This window comes from Lepus europaeus, chromosome 1, assembly GCF_033115175.1.
Source record: "Lepus europaeus isolate LE1 chromosome 1, mLepTim1.pri, whole genome shotgun sequence".
In the NCBI taxonomy this organism is placed as follows: domain Eukaryota; kingdom Metazoa; phylum Chordata; class Mammalia; order Lagomorpha; family Leporidae; genus Lepus; species Lepus europaeus.
In genome coordinates this window covers 111,904,242-111,918,627 of record NC_084827.1, presented here as the reverse complement: position 1 = coordinate 111,918,627, position 14,386 = coordinate 111,904,242, and the positions used below count along the sequence as shown (strand labels likewise).

Genomic DNA, 14,386 nt, shown 5'->3' with positions numbered 1-14,386 from the left:
TACACAAACTCCAATTGGAAACATTGAATAAAAAGCCTGTTAGCAACTGTCTAGCAAGAATCCAATTTTATGATTGTCATCTTTAAATTTCCTGCAAGTTAAATTGAGGGCTGTTTTACTCTGCTTTTAAATTTATAAGTATGTTTTATATATTTTGTAAATAATTCATTCTTTCAAATTGTTATTTTTATATATAGTTTTTTCCCAAAGAAACCTTTTATTTAATGAGTATAAATTTCATAAATACAACTTTAAGAATATAGCGGTTCTTCTCCGCATACCCACCCTCCCACCCCCATCTTACCTCCTCCCTCCCCATCCCCAATCCCATTCTCCATTAAGATTCATTTTTAATTAACTTATACACAGAAGACCAAGACCAACTCTATACTAAGTAAAGATTTCAACAATTTTTATCCCCCCTCCCACAAAATATAAACAGCTGTTTGAGAACAAGTTCTATAGGTAATTCTCATAGTACAACTCATTAAGGACAGAGGTCCTGCATGGGAAGTAAGTGCATAGTGACTCCTGTTGTTAATTAACAATAACACTCTTGGGGCTGGTGCTGTGACAGAGCAGGTAAAGCCACCTTTAGTGTCAGCATCCCATATGGGTGCCAGTTCGATTCCCGGCTGCACCACTTCTGATCCAGCTCTCTGCTAGGGCCTGGGAAAACAGTAGAAGATGGCTCAAGTCCTTGGGCCCCTGCACCCATGTGGGAGACCCAGAGGAGGCTCCTGGCTCCCGGTTATGGTTTGGCACAGCTCCAGCCATTGCAGCCATTTGGGGAGTGAATCATTGGATGGAAGACCTCTCTCTACCTCTACCTCTACCTCTACCTCTACTGCTACCGCTACCTCTCTGTAACTCTGCCTTTCAAATAAATAAGTAAATCTTTGCCAAAAAAAATTAACACTCATATGATGTCAGTGATCACCTGAGGCTCTTGATATGAGCTGCCAAGGCTATGGAAGCCTTTTGAGTCCACAATCTGTTAGTATTTAGATAAGACCATAAGTAAAGTGGAAGTTCTCTCCTCCCTTCAGAGAACTTTGATGGTCCCTTCTTTCCACTAGGGTCTCACTCACAGAGATCCTTCATGTAGGACATTATTTTGCCACAGTGTCTTGGCTTTCCATGTCTGAAATGCTCTCATGGGTTTTTTAACCAGACCAGAATGCCTTAAGGGCTGATTCTAAGGCCAGGGTGCTGTTTAGAGTGTTTGTCATTCTATGAGTCTGCTATGTGGACTGCTTCCCATGTTGGAACATTCTCTCCTTTTTAATTCTATATATTGTTATTCCCAGACACTTGATCTTATTACCAGACACTTAATTCTATATATTGTTATTACCAGACCACTTGATCTCTTTAACACTTAATCCTATCTATATGATCAATTGAAAGCTTACTAGGATCACTTTAACACATAAGATGACATTATTACCACCCAGCTTAATGGTATTTGGAATCCCCTGGCAAGTTTCTAGCTTTACTCTTAGAAGTAAGTCATAGGAATGTATGCAGAACTATACAGCTTCTCCCTCTCTTATTCCCATTCTTTTTTTTTTTTTTTTTTTTGGACAGGCAGAGTGGACAGTGAGAGAGAGAGACAGAGAGAAAGGTCTTCCTTTTGCCGTTTGTTCACCCTCCAATGGCCGCCATGCTTGGCGCGCTGTGGCCAGCGCACCACGCTGATCCGATGGCAGGAGCCAGGTGCTTCTCCTGGTCTCCCATGGGGTGCAGGACCCAAGCACCTGGGCCATCCTCCACTGCACTCCCTGGCCACAGCAGAGAGCTGGCCTGGAAGAGGGGCAACCGGGACAGAATCTGGCGCCCCGACTGGGACCAGAACCCAGTGTGCCGGCGCCGCAAGGCGGAGGATTAGCCTAGTGAGCCACGGCACCGGCCCCATTCTTATTTTTTACTAGGATTATTTTCAATTGACTGGATATATTTTCACTTAATTTATATGATTAATTCTGTATTAAATAAAGAGGTCAACCAATGGTATTAAGAAGGAAAAAAAACTGTTCCTCAACAGTCAAGACAAGGGCTGTTCAAAGCATTGCTTCTCAAAGTGTTAATTTCACTTCTATGGATTTCCTTTTAAGTACTCTGTTAGTTATCACAGATCAGGGAGAACATATGATGTTTGTCTCTTTGGGACTGGCTTATTTCACTAAGTATGATGTTTTTCAACTGGCATTTCTTGTGTGCTTCCTGAGTTTAGACATTCTATGAGAAGCTTCTATGAGTTTCTATCATTTTAACCCTCAGTTACCAACCTCTTATCCCTAACCTTTCCTACCAACCTCTGTTTATGTGCTTACACCTTAAGAAATGTTTCTTTGGGAAAAGAAGAGACATCTTTTAATGGTATATTTCTCTCTCTCTTTCTCACTCACTCTGAGGAGTTCTTGCCTCACTTATCACTATGAAGTCTTGAGTATTCATGAGCTGAGCTGAGTGTTTTAATCCGCCAAATGGATAAACAGTTAGGTTAATCTAGTACATTTTGTGATGTACACCATAATTACTGGCTCCATGGTAATTGAGCATGAATGGAAAGTGGTTCACACAAGTGACGGTAGTTAGTATCACTTGTACAGAGACAAAACTGTACTTTAGTTTTTTATGCAAAGATGATGGGGACCTGAATGGTGCAGAAGGCAGCTGTCTGGTGCCCTCTTAAGCTTTATGATTGACTAACAAAATAACAACAGTAATAGAAAGTAACAGTCATCCACTGCATACTAGATGTTGGGCATTGAGGTGTTTAATATAATTACCATATGTAATGATCACAACTTCATTTTCTAATTGGTGCCATTATACTACCACCTCAAAAAATGAATAGAGGTTGAGAAACGTGCCAAGTGGCATTGAGTGGGATTTGAACTCAGGTCTCTCTGACTTCAGGACCCAAATTGTTAACTGCTGTTTACCTGCCTCTGGATCTACCTTCCAAGGATCTGCAGAGTCCCTTTCTCCAGCACAGTATACTCACAGATAGGTTGTTCTACAGCAGTCTCTCTTCCCATGTTCCTCCCACATGATTGTCCACAGGGCTAATGAGTGTTACCTTCAGGGTGAAAAATGCTGATCTATTTGCATATGTACTGAATATTGCAATGTGTTAGCCCATGCATCCGTCCTGTCTCCTTTGCTTGTGCCCTAAGAACCTGGAGAGAGACGTTTGCATGATGCAATAGCTTGTAAAGTCAGGTTGAGTGAGACTTTGCGCCCAAACCTCAATTTAGGCTTCCAGTAAGTCAGTATGGAATTCAGGCCAAGAGCCAGCAAACTACAGTCCACAGGAAAAATGCAGCCCACTGCTTGTTTTATAAATAATGTTTGCTGTGACATGACCACAATCGTTTATTTATGTGTTACCTATGGCTGCTTTTTCACCACATGGAGGAGGTGAGTAACTGCTTCACAGTAACTATGGCCCTAGAAGCCAAAATAAACTATTGACTGTTTGGCCCTGTACAGAAAATGTCTGTCAGCCTCAGGCCTAGCACATGTGGAAGACTCCTTTGCTGAGGTAGGAGTGGCCTTAAATCAATTTAGACCCTCAGAACTTTTCTACCTGCTCCCCTCCCACCTCTGAAGCGCGGGACCTTTCTTTGTCATCATCACCTTTGCTATGCTTTATGTGACTAGTGCTTTGCACACATCATGTCATTTAATCCTCATAATAATCTTATGGCGTGTATACTACCATTATCTGTTTGTTTCAGGTAAAGAATCTGGGCCTTGAAAAAATTAAGTACCCAGCCTGTGGGAGGAACTATGTGTTGTAATTGAGGAAAAGAACAAGAAGGACAGATGAAAAGAGAATATTCCTCTCCATCGTTGGCTAGGCACTTTAGGAAGAAGGCATGAGTGGGCTAGCGTACCACCTGCATGGAATAGCACTGGCCCTGTTAATTATCCTGCTGTATGGAAATCAGAGTTTACTGGAGAGAGAGGGTGGTGGCTGGCAGACTCGGAGCCTCTCCATGGTCCAGCCACTCCAGACCCAAGAAGGAAACAGAGTGGAGAGACACTCTCGGGTAATTTGTCTCCATGTGAGAAAACCAGTGGGAAGAGTCTGGCCTGCGGAAACCATCAAAAGCTGGATCAGTCGATTGCCTGACAAAGCCTACATTTGTGCAGGAGCCAACCTTAAGCTGGCCATAGACTGTGCTGATGAAACATCCTCCCCGTGTCATCCTCCAGGCTGTGTGACAGAGCAGGGAGGACACCTGGGTTCCTCCGAGAAGCCAACTTGAGGAGTTGTCTCCTTGCATCTTCCTCATCATTATAAACAGCCCTGATATAAAAAGGAATGCTCTTTGGTAGAAATGTGTGGTTATGATCAGGTAGCTTCCCCCAAGGGAATGAAATGGCTGTTGGTGAGTCAAAGGGCAGTATCTCCAGCTCTGCCAGGAACTTGTCCAGACTTCTACCTATAAACTGCCAACAGCAGATGAGCCTGGGAGCTATACAAAATGGCAGTCGAGAGCCTGCGTTCAGATTCCACTCTAGTACTCAGTGCAGGTTGTGCTCAAGTGAGCTAGGGAACCTCCATGCATATCTCTTTTCTGTTCTGTTAAGGATTAAATTCAATAATACAGATAATGCATTCAGAAAACTACTGTGTTACTATTATTACTATGGTCAGTAGCTATGTACTAGTAGTATAGTAGTAATAGTGGCAGCAGTTATCCTAGTAACAGTAGTATAGCAGTAGCAGATCAGTACTGTGTGTACCCACATTTTGGACAGACAAACTGACCTAAGTGACTTTATTATCTGAGTGATCCTTTAATTAGGAAATTACTATAAGGCTGATTATACAATGAATCAAATTATCACATCACTATTCTAAGCCGCTTTGTCTATATGCTGTCTTGCTTAGACATCTTACTCATTTCAAAAAAGGTCTGCTTTGTAGAAAAATGATGTTCAGGAAAAAGTAAGGTAAATAATGACCCAGAAGAATTGGACTTACATTATGCAACAAAAACTCCTCCAGGTGTTGGCAAGAGGCAAAGAACTGTTGAACTTCCAAATTTCTGCCAAATAATATTTCTGAGAAACTTCTGAGTCCCCATGGATGGCCCGAATATGGTGAGCTCTGTTGGCATATGAACAAAAACACAGGAAAACCATGTCTCCCCCTTTTCTTTTCAGATTTTCCTCAGTGTCATAATCGGAGCTCTAAATCTCGGCAATGCCTCTCCCTGTTTGGAAGCCTTTGCCGCGGGACGTGCAGCAGCCTCCAGCATCTTTGAGACCATAGACAGGGTATGCTCAAACCAAAAGTGAGGGTCACCAGTGGGGGAGGGGAGGGAACGAGCCCCTGAAGAATTTACCCTCAATGTGAAAAAATATGAGAACCATATCAGTTCATTTGCCATTGACTGTAACAAAACACCAGAGGCAGGCTAACTTTATAAAGAAAAGCTGTTTATGTAGCTGACAGTGTTGGGGGCTGAAAGTCCTGACAACATGGCATGAATTCTTGTGGGGCCTCCTGGCAGATGGCTAAGAACACAAGAGAGGAAGAATGACAGCTTGAAAGAGGAAGCTAGAGAAAGACTGGGAGAGGCCAGGCTCAGGTTTTATAACCACCTTCTTATGGGAGCTAACCAGAATCCCATGATGACTACCTCAATCCCTTCTGTAGGCAGCACTGTGAATGACCTAGAGACAAGGCCCCAGCACTTTAAGGTCCACACCATCTCTACCACTCTCACCCTAAGGACCAAACCCGCAACACCTGAACCTATGCAGGTGTCAGGGGGGACAAACACCACCCAAACATTGCAAGGAGCAATTACAGTGTTCTCGTGTCAGCAACACTGATTAAGAGCTCTCATAAGCTGAATCGATTCTAAGAACTGGGAATCCAACAGTGAACTAGAACAAATAAGGTCCCTTCTCTCAAACCCATACTGGCCAACTGGCAGTAAAGAAACAGGATAAGATAATATCAGGTAGTGGTGAGTACAATGAAGGAAACAAAATAGGCCAAAGTGGTAGCATTTGGGGAGAGGGAAGGAGTTTGTGGAGGTGGTTTTTGATATGAGACTCAAAGACAGAAAGTGAAGCATGCAAGGGGAAACTTTGGAGAAGAGGAGTGAGGCATGGGTTGTGAGAGCTAGGAGGGTATTACAGAAGAGCGACCTGCAGGTTGTGAAAGACTTGGCGAATTCAGAAAGCTGAAGGAAGTCCATTGTGACTGAACAGTGTGAGAAAGGCTGGAGAAGTGGGAAGGGGCCAATTTATGTAGGACTTTACGACTGAGTTCACAAAATTGGATTGTCTTCTATGTGGCAGAAAGTCTCATAACCTTGTAAAGAATCTTGGTAACAAAGCTAGGAACTTGCTGGTGAATCTCAAAGCACCCTGGGGACCAAGCTAGGGAATCAAAATAAGAGAACAGAAGGGAGAGATGGCAGCATGTTCTTTTCCCTTGGGGAAATTCCCAGGAGTGGGATGGTTGGGTCATATAGTAGGTCTATATTCAGATTTCTGAGTTATATCCTTACTGTCTTCTGCAGTGGCTGTACCAGTTTACATTCCCACCAACCGTGGATTAGGGCACCATTTCTACATCCTTACCAGCATTTGTTGTTTGTTGATTTCTGTACTAAAGCCATTCTAATGGGAGTAAGGTGAAATTTCGTTGTGGTTTTGATTTGCATTTCCCTGACAACTAGTGATTCAGAGTATTTTTTCATGTGTCTATTGGCCATTTGGATTTCCTCTTTTGAAAAATGCCTGTTTAAGTCCTTTGCCCATTTTTTGACTGGATTGTTTGGTTTTTTGTTGTTGTTGTAGAATTTCTTGATCTCTCTCTACTTTTGTTTTTAATCCTTTATCAGTTGCATAGTTTGCAAATAATTATTCCCATTCTGTCAGTTGCCTCTTTACTGAGAGTTTCTTTTGCAGTGCAGAAGCTTTTCATTTGATTTAATCCCATTTGTCAATTTTGACTTTGTTTACCTGTGCCTCTGGGATCTTTTTCAAGAGCTCTTTGCCTATGCCAAGGTCTTGTAGGGTTTCCCAAATGTTCACTAATATTTGATGACATCAAGTCATAGATTTAGGTCTCTAATCTATTTTGAGTGGATTTTTATATAAAGTGTAAGCTAAGGGTCTTACTTCATACTTCTGCATGTAGAGATCCATTTTTCCCAGAACCATTTGTTGAAAAGACGATCCATGCTCCAAAGATTGATTTTAACTCCTTTGTCAGTGGTTGCAGATGTGTGGTTGTAAATGAGTGGGTTGATATCTGGCATCTCTTTTCTGTTCCATTGGTCTGTCCATCTGTTTTTGTACCAATACCAGGCTGTTTTGATTATAACTACCCTGTAATATGTCTTGAAATCTGGTATTGATGCCTCCAGGTTTGTTTTTGTTGTATAAGATTGTTTTAGCTGTTCAGGGTCTCTCTTGTGTTTCCATATAAATTTCAGTATCATTTTTTCTATATCTGAGAAGAATGTTCTTGGTATTTTGATTAGAATTGCATTGAATATGTGATATGGACATTTTGATTCTTCCAATCCATGAACCTGGGAGATTTTTCCATTTTGTGTGTTTCTTCTTCTATTTCTTTCTTTAATGTTTTGTAATTCTCATCGTAGAGATCTTTGACAACCTTGGTTAAATTTATTCCAAGGTATTTGATTTTTTTGGTAGCTATTGTGAATGGGATTGATCTTAGAAGTTCTTTCTCAGCTATAACAGTGTCTATGTATACAAAGACTATTGATTTTTGTATGTTGGTTTTATATCCTGCCACTTCACCAAATTCTTCTGTGACTTCCAATCATCTCTTAGTGGAGTCTTTTGGCTCCCCTATAAAGAAGAATGCCATCTGCAAATAGGCATAGTTTGACTTCCATCTTCCCAATTTGTGTCCCTTTGATTTCTTTTTTTTTTCCCTAATGGCTCTAAAACTTCCAGGACTATATCAAATATCAGTGGTGAGAATGGGCATCCTAGTCTGGTTCTGGATCTCAGTGGGAATGCTTCCAACTTTCCCCATTGAATAGGACACTGGCTGTGGGTTTGTCATAAATTGCTTTGATTGTATTGAGGAACTTTCCTTCTATATCCAATTTGCTTAAAGTTTTCATCATGAAAGGGTGTCATATTTTATCAAATTCTTTCTCTCCATCTATTAAGATAATTGTATGGGTTTTCTTCTTCCATTTGTGAATATAATGTAACACACTGCTTGATTTGCAAAAGTTGAACCATTTCTGCAAAGCAGGGATAAATCCCACTTGATTCAGGTGACTGCTCTTTCTGATGTGTTGTTGAATTTGATTAGCTAATATTTTTTGAGGATTTTTGCATCTATGTTCATCAGGGATATTGGTCTATAGTTCACTTTCTCTGTTGTATCTTTTTCAGGTTTAAGAATTAAGATTATGCTGTCTACATAGAAGGAGTTTGCACCATAGCACTGGCCCAGAGGGGGTTTTTTTCCCCTGCTATGATGGCTTTTATCTTTGAACTATTAACTCTGTGGCTTAATGGAGTGTCCACTCTTTCAGTGAATACCTGGAGGTGTATGCTGGGTGTGGTTAGGGAGCTCTGTTCAGTGCTCTAGGGTGAAGGGAGTGTCCAAGGTGATACCCAAGTTGGACATGGTAAATTTCCTGTTTTTTTTTTTTTTTTAATCAGACGGGAGATTTGTTCAGCTGTGTTGGTATAATCTCACACTCACCTCCTCTCCTCAAAAGAGACCAATGCCTGGGTGCTAATCCCAGTGGGTATAATATTCATCTATGCTGCCACAAGAACTACACAAAGGATCCCCACAGTCCTTGGTGTGACACAGATCCTTCAGCAATGACCCTCACCAAGGACCTGCGCCATACTGTACCCATGCAGCCACAATATTTTCACAGTCCCAGCACACAAGACTCCCAGTCACGAGGTCCCAGTCTCCTGTCAGTTCTCCCAGCCAGACTCAGGCATTTCCTCTCAACTGGCTGCTGAGTACACGAACATGAGCTGGCACAGCTATTTTGTATGTCCAAAATAGCACCTGTCCTCTCTAAGCTACTTACAGTACACCTTTGCTGGATGATCAGGGAGAGAGAACATGCCCCTCCTTTTTTTTCCTCTAGGTTGGCAGGTACATTGTCCCCCACAGGGCTCTAAGCCAGACTCCTGCCAGACTCTTAGCACAGCTTTTTTGCCAGGGGCTTGGGCTGCTGCATTCTGGTCTCACCTCACTCCAAAGCTGGTGCTAAGACTGTCAGCTGCTGGGGTCCTGAGTTGAGTGCTACCTATTCTCCATGTAGGTCCTCAGTGTCCCTTTTCTTGAAGTTTCCTTTGCCATTTTCTCCCTAACTCTTCCCTAAAATTGCACTCTCTCTACTTTTTTTTAACTCTTCCCCTAGACTAGAGCAGTAAGCTCCCTCCCTATTCTGCCATCTTGAAAACTTTCCATCTCTATTAATTTTTCATAAATAGTATTATTCATAATATATAGTAATACAGAACTGTGTCGATAAGTAGTAGTAATTATTTCACTTTAATTAGTGAATATTTAATGTGGAAGCAACTTACCTTTAGCATATCTCTGCAGTGTTTCACCTGGTTTTTGTATGTTACATGAGTAAATCTGAGCTAAGATGGACAGTAAATGCATGTATACCTGTTCATTCCAGAAACCCATCATTGATTGCATGTCAGAAGATGGTTACAAGCTGGACAGAATCAAGGGTGAAATCGAATTCCATAATGTGACCTTCCATTACCCTTCCAGACCAGAAGTGAAGGTGAGTTCCAGTCTGCCCTCCCAGGAACAATGGACAGGTTTTGCAGGGGAGGGCACGGTAGTCATTTCCTGAGCCACAGATGGCTCACCTGCCTCTGTTTCCGGGAGAGGGAACAGCAGCCTGTTTCTCTAGCAGTTTTTGAGCTATCTCAGGGGACTCCACGCTCCTTTATCATACCCACCCTGTGCAAATCCTTCTGGTTGGCACGTAGTCTAGCAGTACATTCAGACTGAGTCACCCTTAGGGTGCTCTGTTGAAATGAGTGATAGGGCCTGTCATTGTAGGCACATGCCAAATGAACTGCAAGGCATTCAGAACAATCAAGAAGCACAGCTTCATCACCACCTCCTTAGAGACTGCAGGAGGTGAGCACACTGAGCAGGTAGAGCAGGAAGCAGCAAAGGAGGACTGCTGTCTACCTGTCCTCCTTTTCATCTGTAAGTTCATCAAGGTCATTGACTCAGTACTTACAGGAAGGTAACCTTATAATATTACATACATGTGTCTTGTATTAGGTGACTGTACATGATTATGGAAATGTACTATTTTCTTGTGTCTACAGAACAAGTATCTTTAAAGAAAATTTGCTCTACAGGAAAATTATGCTCACTCCCCACAAATGGATTTGAAATGAGACTTATTCTTCATTTTAAACTGAATATCTCCAGCCACCTTTTATTAATAACATTTCTGTTATTCCCACAGAACGGAATCTCATCTTATCAGTACATTTAATGTTGATACTACACACCTACAATATAGGGGCACACACACACACACAGAGAGAGAGACAGAGAGAAAGAGGTAAAGACTAGATGTGAGTTTCTTCAAAAAGTTCAGAGAAAATATGTTATGAAAACATTACAAATGATTTTCAAAACCTTCATACCAAAATAAACATATTTTAATCTATCTTTCTTTTATTTTTCTCTTTAATTTGAGAGGCAGGCAGAGAGAGAGACCCAGAGAAAGAGCTTCAAGTTACTACTTCATTTTCCTAAATGCCCATAACAGCCAGATCTGGGCCAGTGACAAAGCAGGGAGTCAGGACCTCAGTCCAGGTCCCCCACATGGGTGATAGGAACCCAATTCCTTGAGCCATCACTGTTGCTTCCTGGGCACTGCATTAGCAGGAAGCTGGAGTCAGGAGCCAGAATCAGGGGCTAAACCTCTGTACTCCAATATGAGACACCGGTATGGGCAACACAGCTACCTTAACTACTAGGCTGAATGTCCACCCTGAAATTCCATCTCTTTAACAAACTTTTTGGAGTACTTTTAGATGTGTATGTTTTAGGTATATATATATTATATAATATTTATAATATATGTAGATATTAATATATAGAATATATTATATAGAGACATACATTGATGGTACATATACATAAATGTACATCTCTGAGTATGTATTATAAGTATATAACTGTTTACCCATTTAACCTACAAATATAAATATATAAAACACAACAAATATATGAGTTTATATTCTGATTAGATATTTGAAGTATTTTTATTATTGTATAATACATATGTACCTAAACATCAAATGTCATAATGTATGCAAAAATCCATTGTAAAATATAAATCACTAGGCAGTACCCACTCATTTAGTAAATATTTATGAATGGATCTCTCAAACTGTATAGTAGCTATTCACAGCTCATTGTAGTTGCTCAACAAATACTGGTTGAACTAAAACACGTTTAAATCATTTCTGTCCTGTATTCTATTACTAACACCAATCATTTATTTAATAACACTTCCTTACTTAGATCCATAAATAGTCTTCATTCATACCGTAAGTATGTATTTTGCCCTACTGGGCACCACATTGTATTTTGACATTAATGTTAAAAAACAAAAGCACTAAATGCCTGCCTTCCCTGGGGAGCTTACCATCTAATGCAAGCCAGTAAGTGGAAATGCATTTGTAAACTTGACTGTCTAGTGTGAAACGAAACATGAGATTTTGTCACACAGAGGACCCCAAATCACCTTCATATGATCAGTACTAAAGTCCCCTCTAACTGGTGGAAGTATCTGGCAGATATGAGGGAGCTGTGTATTTTTCCCTCTCAAGACCTACCAGAATTTAGTCTACAGTCCCTACCTTTAAAAAAAATCATTACTTTTTTTAATTGGCACAGCACATAAATATTATACATATTTATGGATACCATGTGATATTTTGACACATGCATACATCTTACTCCTCAAACATTCATCATTTCTCTGTGGTAAAAACATTCAAAATCCTTTCTTTTTGCTTTAAAACATTGTTAATTTATTATTTATTTTACTTGTTTGAGAAGCAAAGATGGAAAAAGAGAGCTCTCATCTGCTGGTTCACTTCCCAAATGGCCTCAAAAGACTGGACTATGCCGGACCAAAACTGGAAGCTGGGAACTCCTTCTAGGTCTCCCTATATTTATTTGAAAGGCAGAACCACAGAGAGTGAAAGAGAGAGAGACAGAGAGAGAGACAGAGACCCTTTATCCACTGGCTTATTCTCCAAATGGTTGGGACTGGGCCAGCCTAGAGCCAGGAGTCTCCCATGTGAGTGCAGGCACCCAAGTATTTGGGCTGTCCTCTCTGCCCTCCAGATGCATTATCAGGGAGCTGGATTGGAATTGGAGCAGCCGGGACTCAAATTGGTGCCCATATGAGATGCCAGTGCCACAGGTGTGGACTTTGACACACATGTGAAGACTGAGTTTATTTTACTATATAATCCTCACCTGGAACTCTAACTTGTAGCTTCATTACTTGATTTAGTACACAGTGGCAATCTGAATTCTATTGTTTTCTTTCTTCTCCAGATTTTAAATAACCTCAGCATGGTCATTAAACCAGGGGAAATGACAGCTCTGGTAGGCCCCAGTGGTGCTGGAAAGAGCACAGCATTGCAGCTCATTCAACGATTCTATGACCCCACTGAAGGCATGGTGTGTATCTTCCAGGAACTTCTCAATAAATGGGGATAGAAGAGAGTAAATGATGGTACTTGTCAAACAGAAAGGCCTGTCATACTCTAACATTGTCCCGTCACAGGCATTGACTTAATGATTTTTGGCTGAATTGACAGGACAAACTTCCTGCATGGTGATGGAGCTCAGTGAATAACTAGCCCGTCCTGGGTGCTGGGTACTGTAACTATACAGTGGTAACTGTGGTAATTGCTGCCTCTTCGTTGAAGTCTCTATGCCACTTCTTTTTGTGTATATAACAAAATGATTATTGTTTCCTTAAGTTTTGAAAATTCTAAGTATAAAAAAGCTAATATGGCTAGAAGTTAACAGAGAATAGCCCTTGATGACTGCTTTGAGAAGTTCAGTTTTTAAACATTTTTATGTAATTGCACAATTCAGTATCTTTTTCTTTGAGTTTATTTTAGTAGATAGCTTGAAACTAAGAAAATGAATATTAATAATTATCATTTACTCATCACATCTTATATATCACATACTTTATAAAAAATTTCCTATTTTTACAATGACCTCCCAAAGATACATAGGCCCATTTTACAAATGAGGAAGAGGAGACTCAGAGAGATTGGGACTTGCCCAGGTCACTCAGTGAGGAAGTAATCAAGCCACAGTTTGAACTTAGGTGTGTTAAATGCCAAAGCCCATACCCTTTTCAGCCTATCACAATGTCATGTTTATCAAAATCTCCTTGATACCTTCAGATGGACTCATTTGACTTTGTTAAATGGCTTTAGTGCGCTGGGCTCTCTATAGTGCGCATAATGTTACACTGGCATTGGTGTGGCAGACACAACAGAATTTTCCTTGTTCACAGACACTGCGTTCTTGGTTGGGTATTCCTTACCATGTACCACCGTATCTTGACGTTTGATGCTTACATTTTTGCTAATAGTCATTTTTATTTCCTCCTGCTTACAAATTCAATTTCTTTTGAAAGCAATGTGTTATTTGAGTAATCTGGCCAGAAAGTAAGATTTACTACAAAAAGTGTAATATGCAAGATAGGCATCATTACTTATTTAAATTTATTTTTGAAGTCCCTTTTTGGTCGCAAATAAAAGGTAAAATATTCAAAATATTATGACTCTACTGTTTATTAAAGAATGAAAAACTTGTCCATTCCTAGGCTAAACAGTGTTAAATTAAGTAGCTTTCACATCAATCTGTGTTTCCATACTGAATTGTCCCCCAGTCAACTAGTGCTTGATTTCAGTTGTCCATAGACAAACTACATTTTAAGAAGAATTGTTTTTGTTACAGTCTTTTTTTCTCCCCATCGGTCAAGTGCAATACAACATTATCATTCAGAGCCCTGAAGCGTTACAAGAGATGTGACACTGTACTCGTGCTCTCTAGGTGACTCTGGATGGCCATGACATCCGCTCTCTCAATATCCAATGGCTTAGAGATCAGATTGGGATAGTTGAGCAAGAGCCAGTTCTGTTCTCCACCACCATAGCAGAAAACATTCGTTATGGCAGAGAAGATGCTACAATGGAAGATATAATCCAGGCCGCCAAGGAGGCCAACGCCTACAACTTCATCATGGACCTGCCACAGGTACCCCAGCCTTATCTTCTAGGAGAAACA

The 14,386-nt window shown here is 40.7% G+C and overlaps 1 protein-coding gene across 2 annotated transcripts in view; it reads left to right on the top strand.

Annotated features, from left to right (window-relative positions):
- The window catches only part of ABCB11 (ATP binding cassette subfamily B member 11), a 105,340-nt gene that overhangs the window by 35,749 nt on the left and 55,205 nt on the right, over nucleotides 1–14,386 (top strand). For both annotated transcript variants that reach the window (XM_062187623.1, XM_062187614.1), the window contains exons 11-14: nucleotides 5,188–5,301; nucleotides 9,696–9,806; nucleotides 12,629–12,754; nucleotides 14,153–14,356. In XM_062187623.1, the coding sequence (XP_062043607.1) occupies nucleotides 5,188–5,301; nucleotides 9,696–9,806; nucleotides 12,629–12,754; nucleotides 14,153–14,356 (555 nt within the window). The remainder of the gene's footprint in view (nucleotides 1–5,187; nucleotides 5,302–9,695; nucleotides 9,807–12,628; nucleotides 12,755–14,152; nucleotides 14,357–14,386) is intronic.